At 40.9% G+C, this 27,015-nt stretch overlaps 1 protein-coding gene across 1 annotated transcript in view; it reads right to left on the bottom strand.

The window, feature by feature from the left end:
- LOC137322900 (radixin) overlaps positions 1-27,015 on the bottom strand; it is a 79,849-nt gene that overhangs the window by 10,750 nt on the left and 42,084 nt on the right. The window contains exons 7-10 of the mRNA XM_067986112.1: positions 22,308-22,454; positions 17,868-17,964; positions 13,376-13,539; positions 3,276-3,406 (exon numbers count right to left, since the gene is read on the bottom strand). Coding sequence (XP_067842213.1) covers positions 3,276-3,406; positions 13,376-13,539; positions 17,868-17,964; positions 22,308-22,454 — 539 coding nt within the window. The remainder of the gene's footprint in view (positions 1-3,275; positions 3,407-13,375; positions 13,540-17,867; positions 17,965-22,307; positions 22,455-27,015) is intronic.

Raw genomic sequence — 27,015 nt, 5'->3', positions numbered from 1 at the left:
CCACCTCTAAAGGCAAGTATATCCTTCCTTAGATAAGGAGACCAAAACTGTACACAGTACTCCAGGTGAGGTTTCACCAAAGCCCTGTGCAACTGTAGTAAGACTTCCTTACTCTTGTACTCCAGCCCCCTTGCAATAAAGGCCAACATGCCATTTGCTTTCCTAATTGCCTGCTGTACCTGCATGCTAACTTTTTATGTTTCTTGTACCAGGACACCCAAATCTCTCTGAACCCCAACATTTAATAGTTTCTCACCATTTAAAAAAGTGTTTTTCTATTCTTCCTACAAAAGTGAATAACCTCATTTCCCCACATTATACTTCATCTGCCACCTTCTTGGCCACTCACTTAACCTGTCGATCTCCCGTTGCAAACTCTGTGTCCTCCTCACGGCTTACTTTCCCACCTAGCTTTGTATCGTCAGCAAACTTGGATACATTACACTCGGTCCCTTCATCTACGTCAGTCATTAATATAGATTGAAAATAGCTACGGTCCAAGCACTGATCCTATCGATACCCCACTAGTTACAGCCTGCCAACCTGAAAATGACCCGTTTATCCCTACTGTTTTCTATCCGTTAAACAAACCTCTATCCATGCTATTCTGTTGCCCCCAACCCCATGAGCCCTTATCTTGCATAACAACCTTTTATGTGGCACCTTATCGAATGCCTTTTGAAAATCCAAATATACTACATCCACTGGTTCCCCTTTATCTACCCTGCTAGTTACATCCTCAAAAAAACTTTAATAAATTTTGTCAAACACAATTTCCTTTTCATAAAACCATGTTGACTCTGCCTAATCATATGATTATTTAAGTGCCTTGTTACCACTTCCTTAATAATGGATTCCAGCATTTTCCTGACAACTGATATCAGGCTAACTGGCCTGTAGTTCCCTGTTTTCTCTCTCCCTCCTTTCTTGAGCAGCAGGGTTACATTTGCTACCTTCCAATCCGCTGGGAAGGTTCTAGAATCTAGGGAATTTTGGAAGATCATAACCAATGCCTCCACCTCTTTTAGAACCCTTGGATGTAGGCCATCAGGTCCAGGGGATTTATCGGCTTTTAGTCCCATTAGTTTCTCAAGTACTTTTTCTCTACAGATAATTACTTTAAGTTCCTCACTCATTAGCCCCTTGGTTCCCCACTATTTCTGGTATGCTTTGTGTCTTCTACTGTGAAGACAGATACAAAATATTAGTTTAACACATCTGCCATTTCCTGAACCTCTTATAATTTCTCCTGTCTCAGCCTCTAGGGGTCCAACGTTTACTTTAGCTACTGTCTTCCTTTTTACATACTTGTAGAAGCTCTTACAATCAGTTTTTATATTTCTTTCTAGTTTACTTTCATATTCTATTTTCTCCCTTTTCATCAATTTTTTGGTCGTCCTTTGCTGGTTTCTAAAACTCTCCCAATCCTCAGGCTTACTACTCTTCTTGGCAGCATTATAGGCCTCTTCTTTTAATCTAATACTATCCTTACCTTCTTTAGTTAGCCAAGGGTGGATCACTTTTCTCCCGTGGAGTTTTTATTTCTCAATGGAATGTATATTTGTTGAGAATGTTGAAATATTTCTTTAAATGTTTGCCATTGCTTTTCAACCATCATACCCTTTAATTTAATTTCCCAATCTACCTTAGCCAACTCGCCCCTCATACCTATGTAATTGGCTTTAAGTTTAAGACTAGTTTCAGATAGAATTTCACATTGAGTTTGAGTGTGACTATTATATTATGATCACTCTTCCCAGAGGACCCTTCACTGAGAGATTACTAATTAACCCCGTCTCATTACATAATACAAGATCTAAAATAGCCTGTTCCCTGGTTGGTTTCATGACACATTGCTCTAAAACAGTCTCTAATGCATTCCATGAACTCGTCCTCCAAACCACCTTTGCCAATTTGATTTGCCCAGTCTATAAGAAGATTACAGTCCATGATTAGTGCATTACCTTTGTTACAAGCTCCTATTTCATGATTACTACTCTGTCCAATGGTATAGCTACTATTAGGGGGCCTATAAACTACTCCCACGGTGTTTTTCTGCCCCTTGTTATTTCTTATTTCCACCCATACTGATTCTACTTCCTGATCATCTGAGCCAAGATCCTTTCTCACCACTGTCCGTATGTCATCCTTTATTATTAGGGCTAAACCCCCTCCTTTTCCATTCTGCCTGTCTTTTCTAAACGTCATGTACCCTGGAATATTTAGTTCCCAATCTTGGTCATTTTGCAACCATGTATCTGTAATGGCTATTAGATCAAGCCCATTTATCTCTATTTGTGATACTAATTCTATCTAGTTACGAATGCTCCATGCATTCAGATAAAGCCTTTAATTGCATTGAGGGAACTAATTACTAATGTTTTACTCTAGCAAGGTAATTTAGTACGAAAAGATCTGTTATTTCCTGTGCATCTCATTCTCTGTACTGGTTTAAATTCTGATTGCGTTTGCAGGAATTCATTGTTCTGCCTAATCTTTTCAAAAGGGATAGATAAGGTATGTTCATTATACCTCAAGTATTTGGAAAACATTTTTTTTAATCCTTTAGCTGAAAGCTGCCACTAGTTGCTCAAAAGCATCTTGGAACAAAACGAGCTTATAACACACTAAGCCAAAAAATTGCAAATAACTTTCTTAATTACAGTCACATTAAGAACTGTCAATTCCTAGTATCTAGCCTCAAGGAAATCAAATATATAGGAATGACTCAATGATTTCAGTATGCATAGCAATCTAAAGATAATTTTACTTTGTGGGTAAGGCACTGACTTTTAGCTTCCATTTCCAGAATAAATTACAGTTGAAGCAAACATTGGAAGAGTTATACTGCCTTCCTGCTGTATAGTCATTAATTTGGTTGGGGCAGAATCCTAGATTTTTGAGCCACCAAGCTCAACCCACACACACACACACACACACACTTTTCCACCCCTCCTCTCCACTTTGGAGGGGGAAGAAATGAATAATAAACGGAGTCAATAAAGTGGACTCAGAAAAAGGTGTTTGTAAAGCAGGTATACAAAGGATAGGAATCCCATCTTTAAAACCACAAGAAAAACATGCAACTTATGGGCTAACCTCATCGTATTTCAAAGTTCGAGAACATGGAATAAATTAACAAAAAGAGATATCACTTCGCAAAGATGCAGTCTAGAACATAAACCCAAAAAGTTTGAGCCAGATGGGCTGAAATGACTGCATTTTTTCTATATATGGTACTATACTGCACAAGTGGTCAAGATATAAACAGTTACCTTTCTGAGCCTTTAACGTCTGGTCTTCAATTTGTCTAAGTCTCTCCATAAGCTCCTCCTTCTCCTGTTCTATCCTCTCTTTTTCCTTTTCTGCCATTTCTCTCTTCTTTTTTTCACTTTCCAGCTGTGCCCTTTTAAAAACAAAAATAGATGAACTCAACTACAGATCAAATAGGACAATATATATATTTTTAAGTATTCTATGAGTGGCATAGCAAGTGTAATAGGTCAAGGCAATTGAGGGTGTAGATGACATCTTGGGAGGTGTGGGTAGAGAGGCTTGTTTTAGAAACAAAGCAAAAAAATGTGCATTCACGTGTGAGGTGGTGCAGTGAAGAGCAAAAAGATTGATCCCAACTTTGAGATGAACTATTAAGATAGCTCACGGAAGTTCCAATAAGGTGGTGGTTAAGGGAGTGGGGGGGACCTCAAAGTAAAAATAAATTAAACCAAAAATATTACTTCAAAGTCAGACAGACCAGTAGAGCCAGAACATAAATTTAGGCAGATTAAGTGGCACCACTTTATTCAGTGTATGACAGGTGTATGGAATAATCAGTCAAAAAAGGCAGTAGACAAAAATATTCAGAGAAAGAAATGCAAATACTGGAAATCAAATTAAAGTGAAAATACTGGTCAGTCAGCACCCATAAAGACAAAAATTGGTTCTGACATTTCAGATATGTACCCTTCATTAGAACTGAATACTAGATGCATAGGAACCAAACTACCCAAATATCTTGTTAATGAGGGCTACACTCATGAACTACAGTAAAGGAGAGCAACACGTGGTTAATTCTTTGGTATAATATTTCAGCATTACCTCTCTACGAAAGTCTGTTAATGGTAATCCTGCAAGAAAAGAAAGACTTCCATTTATATTGAGCAGAGAGGTTGGGAAAGACAGATTGTACCCCTAATGGAGTGAAGCACTAACAGAGTGAGGACATTCGACTGGGAATTTGGTGCAGAGGGGGAAGGAGGTACTAAGTGATTTAAACCAAAGCACTATAGACTAGACTGAGCAGAGCATAAAGGGAGACGCAAGAGGAATCAAAACAAGGCAAGGAGGAGCACCATGGGTATGTAAGTATTTAGTTCATTGGCTAGTATTTAGCGGTTCGTGTTTTAATGACAGATAAACAGTAAAGTGCCTTAAAGCTAAACAAAGTTTAAATAACTGTTAGCTAACATGCCAGGACAGCTGGGGCCCATCGCATGCACATCCTGTACCATATGGGGACTCCAGAACAGTTTCCTGGAGAACCACATGTGCAGGAAGTGTCACCAACTGCTCAAGCTCAAGGTTTCCGAGCTTGAGGGGTGGCTGGTATCACTACAGTGCATACAGGAAGCTGAGTTTCATGGATAGCACGTTTTAGGAGGTGGCCACCCTGCAGGTACAGAGTGTTCAGGTGGAGAGGGAGTGGGTGACCACCAGACAAACTAGGAGGAACAGGCAAGCAGTGCAGCAGTCCCCTGGGATTGTGGCACTCTCAAACCAGCAGTGAGGGTGGTGACACCTCAGGGGAGTGCAATCAGGAGCAAATCCATGGCGCCTTGGGAGACTCAGCTGCACAAGGGGGCAAAAGAAATGCAGTTGTTACAGGGGATTCGATAGTCAGGAGGATAGACAGGCGTTTCTGCAATCTACGTGAGTCTGGCATGTTGTGTTGCTCCCTGGTGCCAGGGTAAAGGACATCACTGAGAGGGTGCAGAACCTTTTGAAGGGGGAGGGGGTAAAAGAGAAGGGGAACAGCCAGAAGTCATGATTCGAGTGGGAACCAATGACATAGGAAAGAAAAGGGTCGAGGTCCTGCAGTCAGAGTTTCAGAAGCTACGGAGGAAGTTAAAAAACAGGACCACAAAAGATAGTAATCTCTGGATTACTCCCAGTGCTGTGTGCTAGTGAGTATAGGAATAGTAGGATAAGACAGGTTAATGCATGGCTGGAGCAATGGTGCAGGAGGGAGGGCTTCAAATTCCTAGGGCATTGGGACCAGTTCTGGGGCAGGAGGGATGTTTAACATGGACAGGTTGCACCTCAACAGAGCTGGGACCAATGTCCTCACTGGGAGGTTAATTAGTGCTGTGGGGGAGGGGGTGGGGGGAGAATGGGCACCAGGATAAAAGATTAAAGATTAGAAAGAAAGGGGGAAAGGAAGAGCCCCCTGGCCGACTAAAAAGAGATTAAAATGAAATAGAAAAAGAAAGCTCGTGACAAATGTAAGGTTCATAATACAGTAGAGAACCAGGCTGAATTCAAAGTACAGAGGAGACCTAATAAAATACATTTCAGCAGGAAGGAGGTAATATAAACTGGAGGGCACAACACAAAGGGATACAGGAACAGAGATCTGGGGAATATGTGCACAAATTGTTGAAGGTGGCAGCGCAGGTTGAGAAAGCAGTCAAAAAAGCATACAAGATCCTGGGCTTTATGAATAGAGGCATAGAGTACAAAAGTTTGGAAGTCATGATGAATTTTTATAAAACACTGGTTCAGCTACAACTGGAGTATTGTGTCCAGTTCTGGGCACCGCACTTTAGGAAAGATGTGAAGGCCTTAGAGGGGGTGCAGAAGAGATTGACCAGAACGATTCCCGGGATGAGTTACAAGGACAGGCCGGAGAAGCTGGGGTTGTTCCCCTTGGAACAGAGACGGTTGCGAGGAGATTTGATAGAGGTATTCAAAATCATGATGGGTCCAGAGTAGATAGAGAGAAACTGTTCCCATTAACGGAAGGATCAAGAACCAGAGGACATAGATTTAAGGTGATTGGCAAAAGAACCAAAAGGTGACATGAGGAAAAACTTTTTTTTTTAAAAAACACAGCGAGTGGTTAGGATCTGGAATGCACTGCCTGGGGGGTGGTGGAGGCGGATTCAATCATGGCCTTCAAAAGGGAACTGGATAAGTACTAGAAAGGAAAAATTTGCAGGGCTACGGGGAAAGGGACTAGCTGGACTGCTCTTGCATAGAGCCTGCATGGACTCGATGGGCCAAATGGGCTCCTTCCTTGCTGTAACCTAGGATTCTAAAAAAGGTAACAGGGGCAAAGAGTATTAGAACAGATTAGTGGATAACATTATAAAAGACTTCTGGGTTCCCTTCAAACATATAAATAAGAGTAGTCAAAGGAAGCGTGGGACCGAAAAAACAGATCTTCTTGTGAAAGGAGTGCATGGCTAAGGCACTAAATGAATACTTGGCAGCTGTCTTCACTAGAGAAGAGGATGCTGCCATTGTAGCAGTAAAGGAGGCGGTAATAACGATATTAGATAGGATAAAAATGGATAAAGGAGGTACTTAAGATTGGCAGTACTCAAAGTGGAAAAGTCACCTGGTCCAGATGGGATGCATCCTAGGTTACTGAGGGAAGTAAAGATGGAAATTGCAGAGGCTCTGGCCACAATCTTCCAATCCTTAAATATGGGGATGGTGCCAAAGGACTGCAAATGTTACACATTTACAGTCTAACGTCGATGGTAGAGAAACTGTTAAGAGGCAATAATCCAGGACAAAATAAATCAGCACTTGGAAAAGTATGGGCTAATAAAATGAAAGTCAGCATGGATTTGTTAAAGGAAAATAGTGTTTGACTAACTTGATTGAGTTCTTTGATGAAATAACAGAGGGTTGGTGAGGGTAGTGCAGTTGATGTGTATATGGACTTTCAAAGTATTTGATAAAGTAGCACATAATAGACTTGTTAGCAAAATTAAAGCCCATGGGATTAAACAGACAGTGGCAGCATGGACACAAAATTGGCAAAGGGACAGAAAGCAGAGGGTAGTGGTGAATGCTTGTTTTTCAGACTAGAAGGAAGTATGCAGTGGTGTCCCCCAGGGGTCAGTATTAGGACCGCTGCTCTTTAATAAATAAATTATATATATTTATATATATTTATTACGACCTGGATTTGAGTGTAGAGGGTATAATTTCAAAGATGACACTAAACTCAAATGTAGTAAACAACATGGAAGATAGTAATAGACTTCAGGAGGACACAGACAGACTGGTGAAATGGGCAGACATGTGACAGATGAAATTTAACGCAGAGAGGTGTGAAGTGATGCATTTTGGTAGGAAGAATGAGGTGAGGCAATATAAACTAAATGGTACAATTTTAAAGGGAGTTCAGGAACAGAGACCTGTACACAAATCTTTGAAGGTGGCAGAACAATTTGAAAAGGCTGTTTAAAAAACATATGGGATCCTGGGATTTATTAAGAGGCAGAGTACAAAAACAAAGAAGCTATGCTAAACTTTATAAAGCACTAGTTAGTGTTCAATTCTGGGCACCATACTTTAGGAAGGATGTCAAGGCCTTAGAGGGTGCAGAAGAGATTTACTAGAATGGTACCAGAGATGAGGGACTTCAGTTATATGGAGACTAGAGGAGCTGGAGTTGTTCTCCTTAGAACAGAGACGGTTAATGGGAGATTTGATAGGTGTTCAAAATCATGAACGGTTTGGAGTGTAAATGAGAAGAAAGTGTTTCCAGTGGCAGACGGGTCGGTAATCAGAAGACACAGATTTAAGGTGATCAGCTAAAGAGCCAGAGGCAACATGAGGAAACTTTTTTTTTACTATAAATGCAGCGAGTTGTAATGATCTGGAACGCACTGCCAGAAAGGGTGGTGGGAGCAGATTCAATACTAACTTTCAAAAGGGAATTGGATGAATACTTGAAGGGCTATGGGAAAAGAACAGGGGAATGGATAGCTCTGTCAAAGAGCTGTCACAAGAACGATTGGCCTCACCTATGCTGTACCTATCCTATATGATAAGCATCTGATCACATCTCAGAAATCTTCAAAACTTTAAGGAACACTTTGAACTGTAGTGCAGTGACTTATGTAGGCAAATGTGCTGGCTAAGCTCCCAAAACAGCAATGAGGGCAGTATTGGTGACTCCTTTAATCCACTTAACTGATGAATGGGAGGAGGCAGAAAGGGCAGTAATTGGCCAGATTAGATTTACACAGTTTTTTTGTAAATGGAAGTTACCTGGGCAATATTACATATTGTCAAGTAGATGCCAATGTCATAGCTGTACTAGAATAGCTTAGCTAGGAGAGCAGCTAGGTCTGGTGCAGAGATCTGCAGCACTACAGCCAGGATATTTTCAGGGTCTACAGCTTTTGCTGTGTCCAGTGCACTCGTCTGCTTCTTAGTCATACGGAGTAAACGAAATTGGCTGGAAACCAGCATCCAGATTGGTGAGAATTTCAAGAGGAGGCCAAAAAGGATCTTGGCACTTTTGGCTGAAGACACCTGCAGCACTTCAGCCTCGTCTCCACCATGGTTGAAGATGGTCTGTTCATAGAACCTCCTTTTCCCTTTGGTCGCTGTAGTGTCCACACCATTCTCAACTGCATATGGTAGGGCTACAGAGCTTTGCTCATATCAGTTGGTTGCAGGACTGATGAGCTCTGTTTTTAGCTTGCTTCTTTTGCTGTTTAACATGCAGGTAGCCCTGTAGTAACTTCACTAGGATGGCATCTCATTCTAAGGTATGCACAATGCTGCGCCTAGTACACCCTTCTACATCCCATTTTTGAACCAGGGTTGATATCCCAGCCAGATGGTAAGGGATGTGCTGGGTCATGGGGTTAGAGTGTGGTGGTATACAACTCTGCTGCTGATGGGTCCACAATGCCATGGATGTCCAGTTTAGGGCTGCTCGATCTGTAGCCGTGCCACACTACATGCTGAAGGATGTCCTCATTGTGGAGGCCTGGTTTTGACAAGATTATACGGTGGTTACTCCTTCTAATGCAAATATATCTGCGACAGGTATACATCAACATTTTCCACCCAGATTATATTATGTGCTGTGGTTTTCCTCAGTGCTTCCTCCAAATGATGTCCAATATGAAGGAGTACCAAGTTGTCAGTTGAGATGGGGTGGTAGGCAGTGATCAACAGGTTTCCTTGACATTGTTGACCTGAAGCTGACACTTCCAAGGGTCCAGAATCAATACTGAGGACTCCCAGGGCCACTCCCACCAGACTGTATACCACTATGCTCCCACCTCTAGTGGTTCTATCCTGCCAGTGGGACAGGACATATCCAGATGTGGTGATGGAGGAATCTTTAATGTTGACTGATAGTTGTACGAACCAAATCATATCTATGTCAGGCTGTTGCTATACTTGTTGGTGGGATAGTTCTCCCAACTTGGGCACCAATCCCCAGATGTTAGCAAGGAGGACTTAGCCCAGTCGACCCTGCAAAGTCTTGACTTGATAAAATGCCTGGGTCATTGCAGATAGGTCAATCTGATTTTTCACCCTCTTATTTTTGAACTTTGTGGCAATTATTTACAACTGAATCGACCATGTAATGTGGGACTGAAGTCACATGTAGGCCAAACCAAGTAGATGTGGCAGGCTCCCTTCCCTGATGGACATTAACGAACCAGTTGAGTTCTGAGTGTCGATCCAACAGCTTGCAGAGTTATTTTTCTGGCACTAGCCCTTAAATTGTCTGATTTTATTAAATTCAATTTCACAACTTGCCATAGTGGGATTTGAACTTGCAGCCTTTGGGTTGCTTGTGTAGCACCCTACTGTAGCCATATACTGAAACAATACTGAATGAATTAACTAAATTTAAGTGACTTGAGCAGTTAAACAATATATAGTGTAAAATCTGTTTGCTAAATATTTTGTAAATGGATGAAGCCAATGGTGATTAGTTTATTAAAAAAAAGTTTGTTTGTGTGTTTTTCTGGGAACTGATAAAAACGTAGCAATAAAATTAATTTCCACTCTTCCTCCTCCCTCCCCACACACTAATTTCAATCTTCTTCCTATCAACATTCTTCCCTCAACCATCGTTAATAGATTAACTGGTCATTCCACTGCAGTTTACAGTGCATTCCTGTGTTCAAAATGGCCACCATGTTTTGTTTACATAACAATAGTTGCACTACAAGATAATTCATTGTATGATGCATTTTAGATATGAGCAACATGTTAATTCTGAGTAAGTGCAAGTCTCTCTTTCAAGGATTAAGGAAGGAAAGGACTTGCATTTATATATTACTTGAAATATATGTAACACAATGTCCGATAATAGTAAGTTCCTTAGTTACAATTCTCTATACTAGATAACAGCTTTAGGTTTATTGGGTTACAGAATTTTTATTTCCATTTGTAAAGGGATGTCTTCTTAGCTAGAGTGCTAGGAATATGCAGATATTGTGTGATTTATTTTGTCGATCAGCAGATGGCAGAAAGTAGTTGCCAAATAAGTACCACATGTGAACACAGAGCCTAACAGGAGTCCCTGAGCTTCCAGAACATTTGGAGTTATGAAGTCATGTTCCCTAATCAGAGGCAAATATAGAATTTGTTCAAATGGAACAACTCAGCCTATTTCAGCAGAGACCTTTGTGATGTAGTTTTAACGGCAAGAGTTTTTTTTTGTAAATGACTCACATGATTGATGACAGCACAAGGCACAACAGTAGGCAAATTTGCAGAGCACATGGACAGCACAGTTTAACATGACAGCGATGTTCCTTTAACATATCTAAGAAAATACTGCAAAGAACACATACGGCTCTCTTGTTCAGTTGCCCCAATGTATTCAAAACAAACAATTTATGAGTCATATATTTCATGAAGGTTACTTTCCCTAGACCAGCATAAAAAGGAACAATACCATATTGCCTAAATGAAGGACATTTCAATTTCTACATACAAACATTTTTACCATGGATGGGGGCGTGAAGGAAAAGGAGGATAAATGAGCACTGACTATTGAAACATTAAGCAACTATATAAACACAGTACTCCCTCTATTCAACTATATTTAGGGTTTTTCTTTCAATCTGAGCAAGCATCTTGTGCAATTCAGATGGAAGAACATATTCTCAACCAGGCAAAAAGAGGACGATGCCTTGAGATGCTTTCCACCACCGATATCTGGAACCGTCACTGTTTTACTAAAACAACTTCCATGTCTACACAGTAATGGACATATTGCTTGCATTTGGAAAAAAGATTATACAACAGCTACACTTATTTGAAAATTGAAACAGAACAACCTGGAAATGCTTGGCAGGTCAGGCAGCATCTGTGGAAAAATAGAAGTCAGTCGATGTTTCAGATCGTAAGACTCTCTCAGAACTGGGAAATATTGTTTGGTTAGTCTGTTTTATTATTACAAAGCAAGGGGAGCTGCCAAAAACAGGTATTAAGGTGGAAGTGAGTAATTGAGAAATTGAGTTAAATCAGGAAGCAGTTATTAGGCAGTATCAAGCTTGAGTTTTGAAAGCCTAAATATTGGAATAGGAAGGAAAGACAAAGGATTCCAGTTTTAAGGTCTGACAAATAATTAGTTACAGTAAAAGTTTTGGATTTCAATATAGTCTGGGAGGAAGAAGAGCACAGAAGATGGCATAATCTCAAAGAACAAGAGGAAAGCTCAGAAGGTGAATAGGATGACGGGGAGGCGAAAGGCAAAATTAATTGGATTGGAGGTTAAAGGGGAGCAACAGATTGCCTGTTAAGTTGACAAATGCAATTTAATGCAGAGAAGTGTGAGATGATGCATTTTGGGATTAAATACAGGGACTGGGAAAGATAGATGTTGAATAGCATGGCAAAACTGTTTTAGACTGAACCAGAGTGTTTGCAGCTTTGTAATGTAGGAAATACAGCAGCCAATTTGTGCCCAGCAAGTTTCCATAAAGAGCAATGAGATATACGACCAAATAATCTGTTTGAGATGTTGGTTCAGGGTTAATTTGTGTCAGCCGTGGCTCAGTAGTAGCACGCTCTCCTCAGAATCAGAAGGTTGTGGGTTCAAGTCCCACTCCGGAGATGCAGAGCATAAAAATAGAGGCTGACGCTCCGGTGCAGTACTCTGGGAGTGCTGCACTGTCTGAGGCGCCATCTTTCAGATGAGACATTAAACCAAGGCTCTGTCTGCCCTTTCAGGTGGACGTAAAAGATTCTATTTTGAAAAAGAGCTGGGGAGTTTTCTCCAGTGTCCTGGCTAATATTTATCCCTCAACCAAACAGATCATCTGGTCATTATCACATTGCTGTTTGTGGGATCTTGCTGTGTGCAAATTGGCTGCTACGTTTCCTACATTACAACAGTGACTTAATTGACTGTAAAGCATTTTGGGATGTCCTGATGTATTAATAAAAGTCTTTTTTCTTTTAATGATGGCCAGGACAATGGGAGAATGTCTCTGCTCTTAAAAGATACCATGCAACTATTTGATGTCAACCTTAGGGGGCAAACGAGCCCTCAGTTTAACATTTCATCTGAAAGATTACACCTCCAAAAGTACAGCACGTCCTCAGTACTGCATTAAAGTGTCAGCCCAGATTATGTGCTCAAGTCTCTGGACTGGGGGTTGAACCCATGACACAGGAGAGTGTGCTACCACTGAGCCACGGTTGACAGCTTATGAAACAACCTGCGGAAAAACTTGGTGTGGGAGAGCAGAGGTAGAGGCAATATCAAGATCCTAGGAGTATTAGTTTCAAGATAATCCAACTAATTTTCAAATCCCTGCCCAATCTAGACTACTAGAGAATCTTTTCCATCCATACATTCTAGGCCCATTCTCTGTTCCTCCAACTCTGGAGCACTGCTTGGTCCCTGCTCTTCACATTCCATCATAGAGGCCAATATTTCAGCCATTGTGCCCTTGGCTTCTGAAATTTTCTTCCTACTATTAAGTCTCCAATGAAAACAATTTCTTCAGCCGTGCTTTTGATCTCATTCCCCCACCAAATTGTCACATCCTGCTCAATATCTATCTGTCCCGTCTGTAGGCACAGACAGTCTTTTACGTGAGTGCTATATAAACATTATTTGTTGCTAAAGCCCTCTTCTACAAATTGATCTTGATTTAAATGCTGGTTGTTGAAAGTCAATTACTTCCTAATTGGAATTTATGCAAAGGTTGCCAGCATTAAGTAATTATTAAAAGAGCAACCCTCCTTTTTCAGGTGAGAGGTCAGAGTAAAGGCAAGACCCACATCAACGCCACCCTGCAATCCAGCTGAGATGGGCTTATATAGGGTGGCAATGAAAGGGAAAGTGAAGTTGACTCTTATTTACCTTTCTAACTGTTTCTGATGTTTTTCCTCTCTGGCCTGAGCCTTCATTTGCTGTACTTCAATAGTGTCGGGTTTTCTCCTTCTCATGTAGAGTTCATGATTTCCCATACAAAGTGCTAGAATTCGTTTGTTGATTCGCAGGCGTGGAGCATAAAATACAAAATCCTATATAAAAATAATTTTACAAAGTAAAAATGAGTACGTGTCAACATAATGCTCACGGTCATAACATTCAAATTACTACATAGTCTAAAACTATAATTACTTATGTTTACATTTTGCCATCAGCTTTACTGCATTAAACTCACTCTCAAAAAGGTACCAGAAATTGTAAAATAATGTTACGATGTTGATCATGATCAAATATAAATGATTAACTATCACAAAATTCCACCGCACATTTTTGTAACCAGGTCAGTGTGAACAAAGAGGCAGAAGGGGTGGGAAAACGAGGCAGGAGGAAATACTGGAGTTAAAATTCAAATACATAAGTAATCAATTTTTGAAACTGCTCAAGTTTTTAAATTCCTTTCAGAAATCATGGCAAAGAAATTGTTCTATTTACTACAGAATATACTAAAAATATCACCTCTCAGTAATAAAGCAGATCAGTTAGCCCCAGATCCAGAAGACCAAATTCATCATCTGCTGGTTGAAGGCCCAAGAGTGCTGTGCACTTGTTTACAACTGCCTTCTTGGTCACATGTTGGGCTAACAGGAATATCGCTGCAGGTTTGGGAAGGAAAACCCCTATTTTCCTGGGGCATCTTCGTAAGTGGCAATTGACTGCACACCTACTATTAATAAACATGGACCAACATGATAGCCTGTAAACTGTTTTGCCTCAAACAGCAATTCCATCATCTCTCCTGACTCATATTTTAGGTTGTTTTCCAACATTTACTCTCATGCCTGTGGCTAGACAGTTGCTATAAGCAGAGAGTTCCTTATTCAGTCAAATTTGGGTCCTTATTCATGCAGTGTATTGGCTAGTGCACCAACTGATTGCTGTACATTGTTACTGGAGAACATGTAGAATGCCCACCATATTCCCTGGTCACCTCCAAAGGCAGAAACATAACATGTCACCAGACTAATGTAAACAGGCTAACAGTACTTGGTGAGATTTGTACATTAAATACATACAGCAAGATACTCAAACAGCACAATCAGTCCATAAAAAGTTACACACCATTTTCAAACAGTATGTGTTAAGACCATGGGAAAGAACAGGACTTTTCAATGGATACTATTACTACAACTTATATAGAAATTTCAAAAAAGGTAGAAAACTTTCCAGAGTGAGGAGAGGGAAAGGGGCCGGTGTGTGAAGAGATTTCTTAAGGTTAAGGAGGGAAGACATCTAGGGAATCAGCTCTACCGATGTGACTGAAAGCTCCACCAACAGTGATGGACGAATGGGGGTGGGTGGAAATTACTTGTGGGCATAAAGCATTCAAGTTTATCTCTTGGTAGGCCTTCAAAATAAGATGCTGCATGTGGAGAATGAGATCCAATTCACCCAGTGAGTTTAGTTTTTGCTTCCAGAAAAGCATCTGAACAGCCCAAGCTGTGATTTACACCACTGAATGTTAGTCATTTCTTTGCAAGTAAACAGAGTTTAACATATTTTACACCTGTTGAGATGAGGTTAATGTTTAGAAATTGCTATTCCCATTGTATATTTTCCCTAAATCAGGTTTTGTTCCTTAAAGAATGATTCTACTAGCTTGCTATTTGGAGATAATAATCATCCATATCACTGTCAATCTGCATATATGAACATTTCAAATAAACTTTCAGCCACCAATGCAACTTTGAATTAATTGGTTTCTGAACAAAGGCATTTGCTACTTTCCCATAAGCATACTGTTGGCAGTCCTCCATTTTGTATCTTGGGGAAGGAGGGTAGCATCCATCTTAACTCTAGCTAAGACATCTAAAGCAATGCCAAAAACACTCGACCATTGTTTCAATAAAGCACCACAGGAGTACTATAGGCTCCAAAATCCAAAGCACATCTCCACAGCAAATACAACTGTTTTTAGAACCATCAGAAATATCAGTGGGATATTTTAAGTGGATAAGCAAAATTTTGCAGCCAAAGTTGACATATAGCCAAGTTCAATTCCCTCTCAGAATGCTGCCTTTATGTAGAACTTTTGCCCAAAAGCACTGAATTATTTTGAACTGCTCATCTGAAGACAAAAAAAAACTTAGTTCTTTGCTGCAGTGTCTTGCCTAATTTGCTATTTAAACCAGCAATCCTGCCCAGTGTTAATAAAGATGATCCCCAAATTGAACTTGCAAACTGTTCAAAAAAAAAATTCAGCTCCTGCCTTCCACTCATGCATCAGGATTTGTGGCACTTGTAATGCAGAAAAGTATTTTGAGATTCTGCTCTGCATCTGAGAGGAATCCCTTCTTCTATGCACTACAGAATGGTAATCTTGGCTTTTCTGAAGATGCAAAACAAAAAGTTTTGTTGGAAAACCTTCAGAAAATTGACAAGTTTCCATGTAGAGCACATAGTATATACATGGAGTCAGCATTAATTATTTATTAATACATGCATAATTTTGAGAAACTAATAAAATATTCATGTTTAAGACAATGAGATGTCAGAACAATTTGTGCATAGGCATAAAAATTAGATTTCTTAGAGCTTGAGGCTATACATCAAAAACGGAATACACAGAACTAAACCCGAAGGTTTGTTTACATCACATCCTACAGAAACCTAAAAGTATGAATAAAGAGTGCTTGACATCTCAATTTAAATCCAAACCCATCATTACTGTAACCCTCATTGTGGTGCCACTTTTCAATAATGACCCCCCTTCTGGTTCCTTTCCTCACCCATGGTGATGACAACAGAAACATGCAGGTCCTCAAAGATTCAGCAAACAGTTCTTGGAAGAGCTCAAAGCTAAAAATTAAGATTTCTGAAATAATTTGCATGTCTGAGGAAATGTTTAAAAAATGCCTCCAGGACAAGGCTATAATACAAAAGGTTTCAAAATCATACAATCATTCAAATTTACAGCACTGAAGGCGGCCAGTGAGCCCATGATGTCTGTCAGCTCTTTCCTAGAGGAATCAAAACTAATCTCTCTGCTCCGCTCTCTCCATAGCCCTGTATCTTCCTCCACCTCAAATATTTATCCAGTCATACAGTGCCTAGCATCCCAAAACTGCAACCTTAATTTATCTGAAGCACAATGCTTGAATACTTGTCAAGTATTGTTTTCACTGGAGTGGTAGAGACGATGGAAGCCAAGCCCAAGATCAGAAACTTCACACTTCAGCATGAACAAAATGAAGATATCGCAGTTCCAATCAGCAGACTAGCTGCTGTATAGTAAAATTTTAATTATGAATACAAGTTTAAAAACATTAAACACAAGGAATATTAAGGATAAAGTATTGTGCAACCATATTGGAGTATGTGTTTAATTATGTGCTCCATTACCTAGTTTGCACGGGGATTTGCTACCTTTATAGTAGTATTTGTTGGGTAGGTGATAATAAAATTTAACATTGGCTTGCAGTGAGACGGCAGAGAATAAGGGGGAAGAAAGAAAGACATGCTGATCAGCTCATTGAGTCCGGAAAATTAATCATGCAAGTAATTATTTGAGGACTCGGCATCATACCTCGCAACTGTACCCCATTTTAATCAGGAGACTTTAACTTGATTGAAGACAATAGAGACATGACACTATCTCATTGCCAAGAGCAATTATTTCTCACTAGTCAGATTAATTTTCTAGGCTCCAAATTGGAGATAACAGTACATAATTTTTTTCTTCATTCTCCCCATTCCTCAAACAGCATGATACATTATGTTACCGACCCCTTAGCATAAGGTTTAGACCATGTGGCATCAAAATATACCTAACGTTTTAATCTCAGACTATGGGGGGAAATATTCAATTATTTACATTTTGATCCTCCCAAAAAAATTCTCAGACCAATTGAGAAAAACAGGATCCAATCCAACTCATGACTAATGTGGATCATAATGTACAGGTTTACATTAAGGGATACACACACACCTGGTGGGAATATAAACACCTCTCACCCCGTTTGGGTGGTTAGAATAAGAAAGAACGAGAGTGAGGGGTAGTGAGCGAGAGTGAAACAGAGACAGACATATGCTGTTAACTATGAATAGAATGCTACAAAAGGTTTTAAATTGTTAAAACAACTAGACTCCAACCTAATAATGCTCTATTGTAGAGGACTCTGTTATAAGGCTAATGGACTTCAACACTTTGAGCTCTTAGTGGGCAGTCACTATAATGCATACCAACTATGCTACAAGGTACTAAATGTTCTGTTCCCAAGGAACATGTTAGGAGGGAGTGGTATTGCTGAACATTCATTGTCATTTAATCATTCAAAATCAAAAAGATTCAAAAATCATTTGTAACCTACTAAATTCACAAAGTAGTGAAAATTAATATTTGTGTTCAAAATGTTATACTTACTGGAGCTTTCTTATCAATAGGTTTTATGACAAACTTTTTGTCATTAAATGAGATGTTTCTTATTTCGCTCCAAGGAAACCCAATTTTTGGCGTCAATCTATTGAATAAAAATTACAAATTGCATTAATAAAAGTACAATTCTAACTTATTTTCTCCCAATGAAAACAAGGACTGTACTTTCTTTCAAGTGTACAGACTGAAACTTGATAGCAATGCGAGAGCACAATTCCCTTAAATACACAGATCTTTTACTTTTCAAAGTCCAGATAAATTTTCCCAATGTATAAATAGCTCTGCAGAGCAGCACACCTACACTTTCTTGGCATTAGTGAGGCCATCAGTAAATTACATCATTGCCTAATATGTTTTTCTACTTTATGCCAGACAGCAGAGGAACTGTTGCAGCAATAGAGGACAAATATATACTGCAGGTCCCAGCTGGGATTCTATCTGATATGCTGCAGTTGAGATTTATAGTGATTGTATTGCTTTTGCAAGGCTAAAAATGACTGGGCTTAGGGCATCAAAAGGTGGAAGTGGGGGAGTGGTTGAGCAGAATGACAGTTGCAGATGTGTCGTCATGAATGGAAGATATTAGGCTGGCAGTTGGGAGTATGCAAGTACCGTTGAAAGTGACTTGGGGAGAGATTTTTTTTGAAGGGGAATATGAAGAAAGTGGGGTTAGAAGGGTCTAGGGGATGTGGGTGATGGGAGATACAAGGAAGTGGATTGAGATGGCCTGGTCTTGATCACAACAATGGGAGTACAGGGATTGCAAAGTTAGGAACGCAGCAATGAACTGGTTAGGAGTGATTACATGGAGAGGGGGGTTTAAGGGAGGAGAGTAGAGCAGTGGAATCAGGAGAGAAGGCAAGATGAGTAGAGATAGATATCAAAATTACCAACAAGTTGCTTAGTGCAGAGGGAGGAAAGAAAAATCTTGAGAACCTTGGGATAGGACTTGGGAGGTAGAGAACAAGGATTATAAGGAGGGGTGGAATAGGGTGCCAGAGGAGTAGGAGGCGAAGACCAACATGTGATTTGGTGATAAAGGCCACATTACTACCATGGCAGGGCACCTGGTACAAAGTACAACAAGGTGGGAGATTTCAGTAAGTGTCAAGGTGTCACCAGCCATGTACCAAGGCAAAGCCATGATATCAGTGCAATCATCCACAATAAGGTTGTGGGTGGCAAGGGCCTTGCTCACAAGCGAACAGACATTCTAGCGGGAAATGCGCAGAAGGGCAGGAATTGTTGATTCGCTGGCGGGGTACAAGGAAGGAGGCATTGCTGGATTTGGTTCTAGGGAATGAGGTGGGTCAAGTGGAGCAAGTGTCAGTGGGGGGAGCATTTAGGGAGCAGCGATCATAGCATCATAAAGTTTACAATAGCTATGGGAAAGGACACTGACCACTCTAAAGTAAAAATACTTAATTGGAGGAGGGCCAATTTCAGTGGGATGAGAACAGATCTGGCCAGGGTAAATTGGAATCAAAGATTGGCAGGCAAAACTGTGATTGAACAGTGGGCGGCCTTTAAGGAGATGGTTCGGGTACAGTCTAGGCACATTTCCATGAGGCAATTAAAGCCAGAGCTCCCTGGATGACAAGAGATAGTGTGAGTAAGATGAGATGGAAAAAAAGGGGCGTATGACAGATGTCAGATTGATAACACAAGTGAAAACCAGGCAGAATTTTAAAAGTTCAGAGGTTAAGTGAAAAAGGAAGTAAGAGGGACAAAGAGAGTATGAGAATAGACTGGCGGTCAACATAAAAGGGAATCCAAAAGTCTTCTACAGGCACATAAACACTAAACGGGTAGTACGAGGAGGGGTGGGGCCTATTAGGAATCAAAGGAGATCTACGCATGGAGGCAGAGGGGATGGCTGAGGTATTAAATGAGTACTTTGCATCTGTCTTTACCAAGGAAGAAGATACTGCCAGAGTCTCAGTAAAAGATGATCTAGTTGAGATACTGGATGGGCTAAAAATTGATAAAAGGGGTACTAGAAAGGCTAGCTGACTTAAAGTACATAAGTCACTGGTCCGGATGGGATGCATCCTAGAGTGCTGAGAGAAGGGTGGAAATTGAGGAAGTACTGGCCATAATCTTCCAAGCATCTGTAGATATGGGGGTGGTGCCAGAGGACTGGAGAATTGCAAATGTTACATCATTGTTCAAAAAAGGGTGTAAGGATAAACCCAGCAACTACAGACCAGTCAGTTTAACCTCAGTGGTGAGGAAACTTTTAGAAACAATAATCCAGGACAGAATTAACAGTCACTTGGATGAGTGTGGATTGATTAGGGAACGCCAGCATGGATTTGTTAAAGGCAAATAGTGTTTAACTAACCTGAGAGGGTAGATGAGGGCAATGCAGTTGATGTGGTGCATATGGACTTTCAAAAGGCATTTGATAAGGTGCCGCACGGTAGGCTTATTAAGATTGCGGCCCATGGAATAAAGGGGGCAGTAGCAACATGGATACAGAATTGGCTAATGGACAGGAAACAGTAGTGGTGAACGGTTGTTTTTCGGACTGGAGGGAGGTGTACCGTGGTGTTCCCCAGGGGTCAGTGCTGGGACCACTGCTTTTCTTGATATATTAATGACTTGGATATACAGAGCACAATTTCAAAATTTGCAGATGACAAAACATGGAAGGGTAGTAAACAGTGAGGAGGATAGAGACAGGCTTCAAGTGGATGTAGACAGGCTGGTGGCATGGGCAGACAAGTGGCAGATGAAATTTATGCAGAAAAACGTGAAGTGATACATTTCAGTAGGAAGAATGAGGAGAGGCAATACAAACTAGAGGGCACAAATCTAAAAAGGGATACAGGGACAGACAGATCTGGGGGTATACATGCACAAATCACTGACGGTGGCAAGGCAGGTTGAGAAAGTGATTACAAAAGCATACGGGATTCTGGGCTTTATAAATAGGAGGCAAAGAGTACAAAAATATGGAAGTCATGATGAACCTTTATAAAACATTGGTTTGGCCACAACCGGAGTATTGTGTCCAGTTCTGGGCACTGCATTTTAGGAAAGATGTGAAGGCCTTAGAGGGTGCAGAAGAGATTTACTGGAATGATTCCAGGGATGAGGTACTTTAGTTACATGGATAGATTGGAGAAGCTGGGGTCATTCTCCTTGGAGCAGAGGAGGTTGTGAGGAGATTTGATAGAGGTATTCAAAATCATGAAGGGTCTAGACAGAGTAGAGAGAAACTGTTCTCACTGGCAGAAGGGTCAAGGACCAGAGGACAGATTTAAGGTGATTGGCAAAAGAACCAAAAAAGGTGACATGAAGAATAACTTTTTTTTTTTTTAAAAACACAGCGAGTGGTTAGGATCTGGAATGCACTGCCCGAGGGGGTGGCGGAGGCAGATTCAATCACGGCGTTCAAAAGGGAACTGGATAAGTACTTGAAAGGAAAAAATTTGCAGGGCTACGGGGAAAGGGTGGGGGGAGTGGGACTAGCTGGATTGCTCTTACATAGAGCCGGCATGGACTCGATGGGCCAAATGGCCTCCTTCCGTGCGGTCACCCATGATTCAACGAGGCAGTAGGGAATTAAGTGAGAACAATAAGGAGGTTGCCGGGAGTTGTCCGCAGCACACTTGCTGGGCAGGAAGGTCAGCGAGAGAGGAGGATAGGGAAGTTCGGATTCTTATTCGTAAGGAGTCAGCAACGAGTGCCTCGCTAGACCCTTCGGGGAATGCTGAGAGAGGCACAGAGGGTGGCAGTGAGGAGTAATGATGCTTTGCAGTAAGGATTGGGGGCAAAGTACCTGAGAGGGGAGAAATGAGAGGTGGTATGACTGGGTGATGCAAAGAGGAGCAGTCAGGTAAGAATGGCTCGGAGGGAGGGCACCCCCCCCCCCCACAAGAGAAAAAATTGTGTTTATTCTTCTTTGTGTGCATGCCGAGGTGGTGATGAGCTGTTCAATTGCAGGACATTAGCAAGCCAGATCACGTCTCTCTCCCAACAGCAACTTGCATTTATATAGTGCCTTTAACATAGGAAAACATTTCAAGGTGCTATGCAGAAGCATAATCAGACAAAAACTGACACCCAGCCAAACGGAGAAGATATTAGGAAGGATGACTATAAGCTTGGCAGATCACTGCATAAGCACATGAGCAGAAACCCAGTGGATTCTTTTACTATTCCCTATCCTGCTCTTTCAGCCTAGATCAGCTAATCTACCACAGACCAAGAACCAAACCTGGGACCTCAGATCAGATGGCTCAGTACCATATCACTTAGTGACCAAGTTATTAGCAGTACACCCACATTTTTTTTTAAAATAGCTTTTCAATATGCATTCATTCTCTGATAATTTTCTTCTTTAATATCATATTAAACTGTAGCTTTACATTTTAAAAAATGAATCTAATTGAGAAAATATTTTGAATACTGTTCTCTTACTTATCATCATGTTCATAGATGTTAAGTCCAAGCGCATCAACACCTAGCCACAACTCTGTTCCCTTTTTGTTCTTGATTTCAAAGTAATTGACACCATACATTTCAAGATCTTGAGCAATCTTGAGATATTCCATCATTGAATCTTCCCTATTAACAGAAAAGTAAAAATAAATATTCGATAGTACTATAAACAAAGTGTCACAAACAAACATCAATTGAACTACAATTGGTTTGTCAATCCTAATTAATCCAGCCTGATTCATAACTAAATGATCATGCAACACCCTTAGTATACATCACATTTACATGTGCTGGATATATTAATTGAAAGATATCCTGAATATGCAGTAACAGTTTAGAAAAAAAAATCACTGATGTGAATCAAGCTCTTCAAAATGCTGAATACATGCACAGATATTGATTGAAGAATGTTATATTCAATAGCAAAAGGTTTTATATGCGCTATGGATATTGCGGGTTAAAAAAATCTTCCTGTACATTAGTTGGTCACAGCAGAAACAATAAATAAATGTGCAAAGCTTACATAGGCCATTACAGTAAAGGTACATTCATGTGAAAGACAGAGGGGCAATATAAATTAGAGGGCACAACTCTAAAAGGGGTGGAGGAACAGAGATCCGGGGGTATATGTGCACAAATAGTCAAAGGTGGCAGGGCAGGTTGAGAAAGCAGTTAAAAAAGCATATGGGATCCTGGGCTTTATAAATAGATGCATAGAGTACAAAAGTATTGAATTCACGATGAACCTTTATAAAGCACTGGTTCGGCCACAACTGGAGGATTGTGTCCCGTTCTGGGCACCGCACTTCAGGAAAGATGTGAAGACCTTCGAAAAGGATGCAGAAGAGATTTACCAGAATGATTCCAGGGATGAGGGACTTAAGTTACATGGATAGACTGGAGAAGCTGAACGGAGAAGGTTGGGAGGAGATTTGATAGAGGTATTCAAAATCATGAAGGATCTAGACAGAGTAGATAGAGAAACTGTTCCCATTGGCAGAAGGGTCAAGAACCAGAGGACAGATTTAAGGTGATTGGTAAAAGAACCAAAAGGTGACGAGGAAAAACTTTTTTTTTTAAATATAGTGAGTGGTTAGGATCTGGAATGCATTGCCCGACGGGGTGGTGGAAGCAGATTCAATCATTGCCTTCAAAAAGTGAACTGGGTAAGCACTTGAAAGGAAAAAATAGCAGGACTACAGGGATAAGGCGGGGGAGTGGGACTAGCTGGATTGCTCTTGTATAAAGCTGGTGCGGACTTGATGGGCCAAATGACCTCCTTCCACACTGTAACCCTTCTATGATTCTATAGCAACCTGACACGCGTAACTCTGGTCGGTTCATTGGCCTTTACTACTATGTTCTTAAATAGTGTAGGCAAAGGATAAATGGCCTTCCAGCCCATCTAAGCTTGCCCCACTGTTAGAATCATAGAATTAGAGCACAGAAGGCCATTCGGCCCATCAAGCCCTTGCCGGCTCTTGATAAGAGCAAGAGCAATCCACTTAGTCCCATTCCCCGCTCTTTCCCCTAGCACTGAATTTTTTCCCTTCTAGTATTTACCCAATTCCTTTTTGAAAGCCACAATTGAATCTGCTTCCACCATCCTTTCAGGCAGTGCAATCCAGATCATAACTACTTGCTGAGTTAAAGTTTTTCCTCATGTCGCCTTTGGTTCTTTTGCCGATCACCTTAAATCTATGTCCTCTGGTTCTCCATCCTTCCACCAATGGCAACAGTTTCTCTTTATTTACTTTATCTAAACCAGTCATTATTTTGAACACTTATCAAATCTCCTCTTAACCTTCTCCACTCTAAAGAGAACTACTCCAGCTTCTCCAGTCAATCCACGTAACTGAAACCCCTCATTCCTGGAACTATTCTGGTAAATCTTTTCTGCACCCTAAGGCCTTCACATCCTTCAAGTGCAGTGTCCAGAATTGCATACAATATTCCAGTTATGGCCCAACCAGTGTTTTATAAAGGTTCAACATAACTTCCTTGTTTTTGTACTCTATGCTTCTATTTATAAAGTCCCAGGATCCCATATCCTACACTCTCAATCTGCCCTGCCACCTTCAAAGATTTGTGAACATATACCCCCAGGTCTCTGTTCCTGCACCCACTTTAGAATTGTACCATTTAACTTATATTGCCTCTCCTCATTCTTCCTGCCAAAATGTATCACATTGCACTTCTCTGCATTAAATTTCATCTGCCATGTGTCCACCCATTCCACCAGCCTGTCTATGTCCTCTTGAAGTCCATCACAATCCTCCTCACTTTACTACCCTTCCAAGTTTTGTGTCATCTGCAAATTTTGAAATTGTGCCCTGTACACCCAAGTCCAAGTCATTAATATATCAAAAAAAGTGATCCTAGTACTGACCCCTGGAGAACACTACTGTATACCTTCCTCCAGTCCGAAAAACAACCGTTCACCACTACTCTCCCTTTCTCGTCACTTAGCCAATTTCGTATCCATGCTGCCACTGCCCCTTTTATTCCACGGGCTTCAATTTTGCTGACAAGCCTATTATATAGCACTTTATCCAAAGCCTTTTGAAAGTCCATATAAACATCAACCCTCATTACATAAAAAAACTCAATGCACTTAGTTAAACAAGATTTGCCTTTAACAAATCCGTGCTGGCTTTTCTTTATTAATCCCCCTTGCCTTACCTTTCCCCCTTGTGGGGATGTACTTAAATAATATACCCGAACCATCTCTTCAAAGGCCGCCCATTGTTCGATTACAGTTTTCCCTGCCAATCTTTGATTCCAACTTACCTGGGCCAGATCTGTTCTCAACCCACTGAAATTGGCCCCTCCTCCAATTAAGTATTTTTACTCTAGATTGCTGCTTGTCCTTTTCCATAACCAATCTAAACCTTACGATACTACGATCACTGTTCCCTAAATGTTCCTCCCTGACACTTGCTCCACTTCATTCCCCAGAACTACATCCAGCAATGCCTCCTTTCTCGTTGGACTGGAAACATACTGATCAAGAAAGTTTTCCTGAACACACTTCAGAAGTTCCTCCCCCTCTTTGCCCTTTACACTATCACTATCCCAGTCCATATTAGGATAGTTGAAATCCCACATTATCACTATCTATAGTTCTTGCATCTCTAATTTCCCTGCAAATTTGTTCCTCTGTATCCTTCACCAGTTGGTGGCCTTTAGAATACACTCAATAGTGTAATAGCACCTCTATTGTTTCTTAACTCTAACCAAATAGATTCTGTCCTTGACCCCTCAAGGACATCTCTCTCCAGCACTTCAATAGTCTCCTTAATCAATACTGCCAACCCCCCTTTTTTTTCCTTCCCTATCTTTCTTGAACACCTTGTATCCAGGGATATTTAGTATCCAATCCTGCCCTTTGAGTCAGTTATCGCCACTACATCATATTCCCATGAGGCTATTTGCATCTGCAGCTCACCAACCTTATTTACCACGCTTCGTGCGTTTACACACATGCACTCTAAACCTCTCTCCGATCTTCTTGTATTCTCGCATTCTGAACCCGACTAATACATCTATTTCTTACTCTAGTGCTATCTGTTTCTCCCAATCCTTTGTGCCTCGTTTCTCCTTTCTAATAGTACATCGTGGTGCCCATCCCCCTGCCAAATAAGTTTAAACCCTCTACCACAGCACTAGTGAACCTCCCCGCAAGGACATTGGTCTCAGCTCTGTTGAGGTGCAACACGTCAGTCTTGAACAGGTCCCAATGCCCGAAGAATCTGATGCCCTCTCTCTTGCACCACGTCTCTAGTCACGCATTAGTCTGCTTTATCTTCCTACTTCTGTAGTCACCATCACGTGGCACTGGGAGTAATAGAAAGATTACCACCTTTGAGGTCCTGCTTTTTAACTTCCTCCCTAGCTCCTGAAACTCTGGCTGCAGGACCTCATCCCTTTTCTTCCCTATGTCGTTGGTACCCACGTGGACCACGACTTCTGGCTGTTCCTTCCCCCCCACAGAATTTCTGCACCCTTTCCGTGATGTCCTTTACCCTGGCACCAGGGAGGCAACACACCATGTGGGACTCATGTCGGCGGTCACTGAAATGTCTGTCTGTGCCCGACTGGTCATAGGGGATTCGATACTCATTTCTACACTTCACTGTGCCTCCCTGTGTAGTCCTTTGCCCCATGGTGCCATGCTCAGGACCGCAGCTATTATCCAACAGCTACTCGGATGTTCCTAATTGTCTGTCTCCATTTAACATTTATCACCCTTTGAGTAAAAACAGTATTATTGGTTTTGAATTCATTTTCACTAGTTTATAGTTACATTCTCTGGTCCCAATACCCACGTTTACTGGGTTTATCTTTCTTATCTAATATTGTGAATTCCTCAATGGGGATCGCCTCAACTTTCTCCCTAGATTGTAGGGCTTCCTCAGTTTATCTGCTTTACACTTGGGGATCAGTTATTCCTCATCAATGAAACCTCTCCAATGTACATGCAACCTTTTTGTTGCATGGTGTCCCAAACCAAACAATATTCCATGTGAGATCTGATCAGTGTCATACCACAATGTCTAGACAATGCTGGTGACAGGTATACTATTCCTCAAGTATCTAAGAATGCATTCATGCTTCAACAGAACTCAGTGAATCACTCCCAAGTTGACTTTGGGTTTAGAGGTCCCATTCACACAGGCACCTTCAA

Source organism: Heptranchias perlo, chromosome 6 (genome assembly GCF_035084215.1).
Source record: "Heptranchias perlo isolate sHepPer1 chromosome 6, sHepPer1.hap1, whole genome shotgun sequence".
Taxonomy (NCBI): domain Eukaryota; kingdom Metazoa; phylum Chordata; class Chondrichthyes; order Hexanchiformes; family Hexanchidae; genus Heptranchias; species Heptranchias perlo.
Note: the sequence above shows the minus strand (reverse complement) of the source record. Positions and strands in the feature narration are given on the sequence as shown.